The sequence below is a fragment of the Alligator sinensis genome, unplaced genomic scaffold (assembly GCF_000455745.1).
Source record: "Alligator sinensis unplaced genomic scaffold, ASM45574v1 scaffold191_1, whole genome shotgun sequence".
Classification (NCBI taxonomy): Eukaryota; Metazoa; Chordata; order Crocodylia; family Alligatoridae; genus Alligator; species Alligator sinensis.
The window spans coordinates 290,041-294,580 of NW_005842282.1; the positions used below are offsets into that span (position 1 = coordinate 290,041).

The window sequence follows — 4,540 nt, forward strand, 5'->3', positions numbered from 1 at the left end:
TGCCTACAAGTTCATCACGGGGGCACAGAAGGGAATTGGTGAGTATTTACTCGCCAAGGCGCCCCCGGGGGTTACAAGAAATAATGGCCACAAGCTAGCAGAGAGCAGATTTAGATTGGACATTAGGAAGAACTTCTTCACAGTTCGAGTGGCCAAGGTCTGGAACGGGCTCCCAAGGGAGGTGGTGCTCTCCCCTACCCTGGGGGTCTTCAAGAGGAGGTTAGATAGGCATCTAGCTGGGGGTCATCTGAACCCAGCACTTTTTCCTGCTTATGCAGGGGGTCGGACTCGATGATCTATTGAGGTCCCCTCCGACCCTAACATCTATGAATCTATGAAATTAATGTTAGGGTTTTGTGAACCTACTTCATATAATGCCAAACCCAAGCAGTTATAGGTCTAGCATTCCAAATTTTATTACTTTCTTATTCAGTCAGTTTCTATTCCTCCTCCTTGAAAAACAAGCAAAACAAACAAAAACTTCCAATTTTGAGCCTCAAAAGTTGTATGTTGTGTAACTCGGGACTTCCTCGTGTGCATTTGTATTTGTTGTATTTACCCAGTAGATTTCTGAGTACCTGAAAACCTTCAAGAGTAGCACAGTGTCCTTCAATTAAGAATATTGTGTGAGATGGTCCAAAAATGTTTTGTTTTTTCCCCCCTCCTGCCTTAGTAGAGTGTAGGGGAAGATTAGCCATCTGTCTCACTCCTTCTAACATTACAAAAAATGTTAGAATTCTGTCCAATATCTCATTCCAAAGGATGTTGGAAGCGTCCCTTTATTCATTCTTCTGAAAGAAAAAAAATGTTTTTTGAATTGAGCTGGCATTAACCGTACAGATTAAAGACCTGGTGACTGACAGAGAGAGTAGCAGAAACATTTTTGTTAATTGCAATGGATTGTTTTCAAATGTTTGGAGGCAAAACCAAGTTGTTATGAACAGGGAGAGGTAAAGAATTTTTTTTTCCACTTTTGGTAAGGTCTCTTCTTCAGTCGAGATAAAATATATATGGGTAGATATTGTGAAGAAAAAGTCTTAATATTGTTTTGTTTTAGGAGCTGAAGATGAAGACAGTACAGTGATGACAACATCTAGAACACTTCCAAAGATAACAACTAGTGATGCACCTAAAGCTGAGACAACCACACTGAAAACACAGACCAAGATACCTGCACAAACAAAGGTTTGTGAGCAGTTTGTAAGCAGTACAGCACAGCAGTACTTTTTAGGTGGTTCTAAAAATATAATTCTGTATACTTTAATGATGACTTGAAAATATACTTAATTGATTGCTCTAGCTAGAAACTTATCACCATTTGAAAAAAAAATTACTAAAATTTCTCAAGTGATATTGAGGTGTTTCAACTTTCTGTAGGCAGTTTATATGCTAACTTTTGGATTTCATGATAAAGAAGATCAAGGACAAGAGAACACGACTTCTCAGTAACACATAGGTATAGGTGAACATAAAGAACATACAGTTTTAACCATTTGTTCTTCTGTTTCTGGGGTAAGCTTTCTGCTAAAACTCAAGGTTGTGTGCCTTCATTATATTTCTAAAAATATAGATTTAAGGATTGCATGGTTATGGCAAGAATTCCCCTTCATACTTACAAGCCTCTTAAGTTGGAGGCGTGTCAGCAGGGCATTGTGGGGATATGTATGCTACCGCTGCCTGTGTTATACTGCTACTTTGCCTGGAGAAACAACTGTGGTTGTTTGATAAGTGATTTTTGGATGCCCACCTTGACTCATGCATGGTAAAAGTTTGCTTTGGAAAGCAGTTTCCCTCATCAATTGGTCCATTTTCAGAGTGTATCAGGTTGGTTACTGGTGACTTTAGAGCATTTTTCATTGTAGTTGTGAAGGTCATTGAATTTTCATGAGAACTAAACGTCATTACCCTATATTTTACTTCCTCATATAGAAATCAAATAGAATTGTATTAAAAATGCAAGTGCACAGACCCATTTTAATAGGGTGAGTGCTGAATTTTTATTGTTGATATTGTATGCTGTGTCTAGTAAAATGTGAGCAGAAGCTGAAGTTTCTTTTTAGAAAAGCAAACCTGATCAGTTATTACTATTAAATAATCCTGGCATTTGAAAGTACTGAACTTGATACCATTTTAAATAGGTTAATGTTTATCTTTTATTCTGTCTAGTTTTAATGTGTTTGGCAGAAGCATGAAGCTTTTGGGCAGACAACAAAATAAGCAGTTAAATTTCTATACACAAAATGAAGTTTGTGTTGTTTGCTGCTGTGTATAATCCTCTTCCTGTGTTAATACTATTTTATGAGATGAGCAGAGAAGGGAAGAGGCAGAACTCCAAAGACCTTGGAGGTGACAACTTAAACTATACCTTAATTAGTGTAGAAATGTAAAACAGAGAGTCAGCTAACCTAAAATAGTAGGCATATAGGTGCAATCCCACAACAACAGCAAACTTGCTGGTAAACCTCAGGGAAAGGTTAGTTTGCACCCTTGTCAGTAAATGAAATGGGGATGGTTCCTGGGAGCAACAGTTAGCTGCACCACTAAATATCAGGCGTCAACCAATTAGTTATTGATAGAACACTGTTTAAGTGAGGCCTTCTTGAGTGAAATGCGTCTCTTCACATAGCACTACAGAATATTCAGCCTAGCTTTTTGTAAAACCAGCTTGGATGCCTCATCCTATCTTGCAGTGAAAATCTCTAATGATGGTGAATCCACAGCCACCTTAATGAGGCCTCATTGACTTCATTCTGGCTTTCCTAGGATTAGTTATCCTTCCTAACTGTGTGCTTAGCATGACTGCTTGTTTGCTTTTTTAAAATTGGTTCCGTCGGATTAACCTAGTAAGTAAGGGGAAGGCTATTGTTGAATCAAAGCAATCTGAGTTGAATCAAAGCTAATCAAGAGTGCCTCCCTTCCAGGGATGTGGCCTCCAGACAGAGGTAGCATTTTAAATGACTACATAGAGGGTGTTTCTACATGTTCTGATTTTAAGGTGCTAAATTCCAATTTAAGGCGCATTAAAGGTGCGTGTCTACACATTTGTGTCCTTAATGCACCTTAAAAATGAAAATTGTAGGCTATTTATAGCTAAATTTGATGCCTGTAAAAGCACAGATGGCTAAAAGGTATTAAAGCACATGAAGACACATTAAAGCACATTAATGCTGAGTATGGACTCACATGGGACTACCTCTCCCACATCAGTTCACGCACACAGTGTTAATGCACTTTAACGTGTGCACGTGTTGACATGAGCCTATATTACCTTCAACGTGATGCAGTTGTATTGATTTATAGTATGTTTACCACACATCCCTATTATTAAAAAATTACATTCTTTGTGTTATGACGCATGCAGATTGAATTACAATTTTCTGATGCCAGTATGAAAGGAGTGACATTTCACACTTCCCTTGTGTAATATGAGCTTTACGTTTTAATTTCTTTTCTTACCATAGTCACCTGAAGAAACTGACAAAGAGAAAATGCCTGAGACGAAATCTAAAACTAAAGATGAGCTAAGTGATGACACTGATGTATTTACCGAGAAGCACTCAGAAAACCTTTTTCAGAGAACAGAAGTACTGGCAGGTAAGGAGCCAACAAGTCAATCCCATTCTTAACATGTTTACAGGAAAACATATAGACAGTATAGAGACGTTACATGCAGAATAATATAGATGTCAAAATTCATATTTCCCCCTGAGCATCACAAGCACCTGCAGAACAGCCACTGTTTCCCGAGGAGAATTAGATGCGACTATTCCAGAGTTCTTTAATCAGGAGCCAAGCTTTTTTTGCTGATTTATTTGCAATGTATTGTCTTCCTAAAGTTGAATACTGCCTCGTGAGTATTGTTGGCTTCCCAAACTCAAAGTCAGAAAGTTGCAATTCAAACTTGCTTTCAAATGATCCTCCAAGATACTTGCTGGGCAAAGATCTATACAAAGATCTATACTACTTCATCTCTGTTTCTTGCATACTCAGTCTGGGAAATGCTGTGTGGGGCACAAAGGGAAATATTGCCATAAAGAAAGTTGCAACTTGCACTGCAGGGGGGCTGTTTGTTTAATAGCTTGTTAGCTCCATGTGTGGTAATAAACCTTGAGCTAATTCTTGTTCCCCATGCTAGATGCCTAAGTAAAATCATATTCCATCCTCCTGGCATCTTGGAAAAGGTGTAATCACCTCTAGGTTTATAACATGCTTCCACCTTAGCCTTAGGATTAAGTCACAAAAAGCAGTGAACTGGAGCAAGATCCACGCACCTTTGCTTGTATTAATGTTTTACTCAGGGATTCAAGTGGGATTGAATGGAATTGCACTTACCACACTAATGCACACAGTAGAATGTCTCTAGTTGTTTGTGTCTTCTGATAATGGTAACCTCCAACTGATTGACGCATGGCATATAAAGTGGGCCTAGAATTGCGATTATTTATACTCCATGCCACAAAAAAGGGTGTTGGCATTTCATAGTTTCATAGTAGCTAGGGTCAGGAGGGACCTGAACAGATCATCTAGCCTGACCCCCTGC

General features: G+C 38.7%; 1 protein-coding gene across 1 annotated transcript in view; it reads left to right on the plus strand.

The window, feature by feature from the left end:
• The window catches only part of SDC2 (syndecan 2), a 58,578-nt gene that overhangs the window by 49,521 nt on the left and 4,517 nt on the right, over nucleotides 1-4,540 (plus strand). The window contains exons 3-4 of the mRNA XM_006028001.1: nucleotides 1,058-1,185; nucleotides 3,462-3,594. Of these exons, the coding sequence (XP_006028063.1) occupies nucleotides 1,058-1,185; nucleotides 3,462-3,594 (261 nt within the window). The remainder of the gene's footprint in view (nucleotides 1-1,057; nucleotides 1,186-3,461; nucleotides 3,595-4,540) is intronic.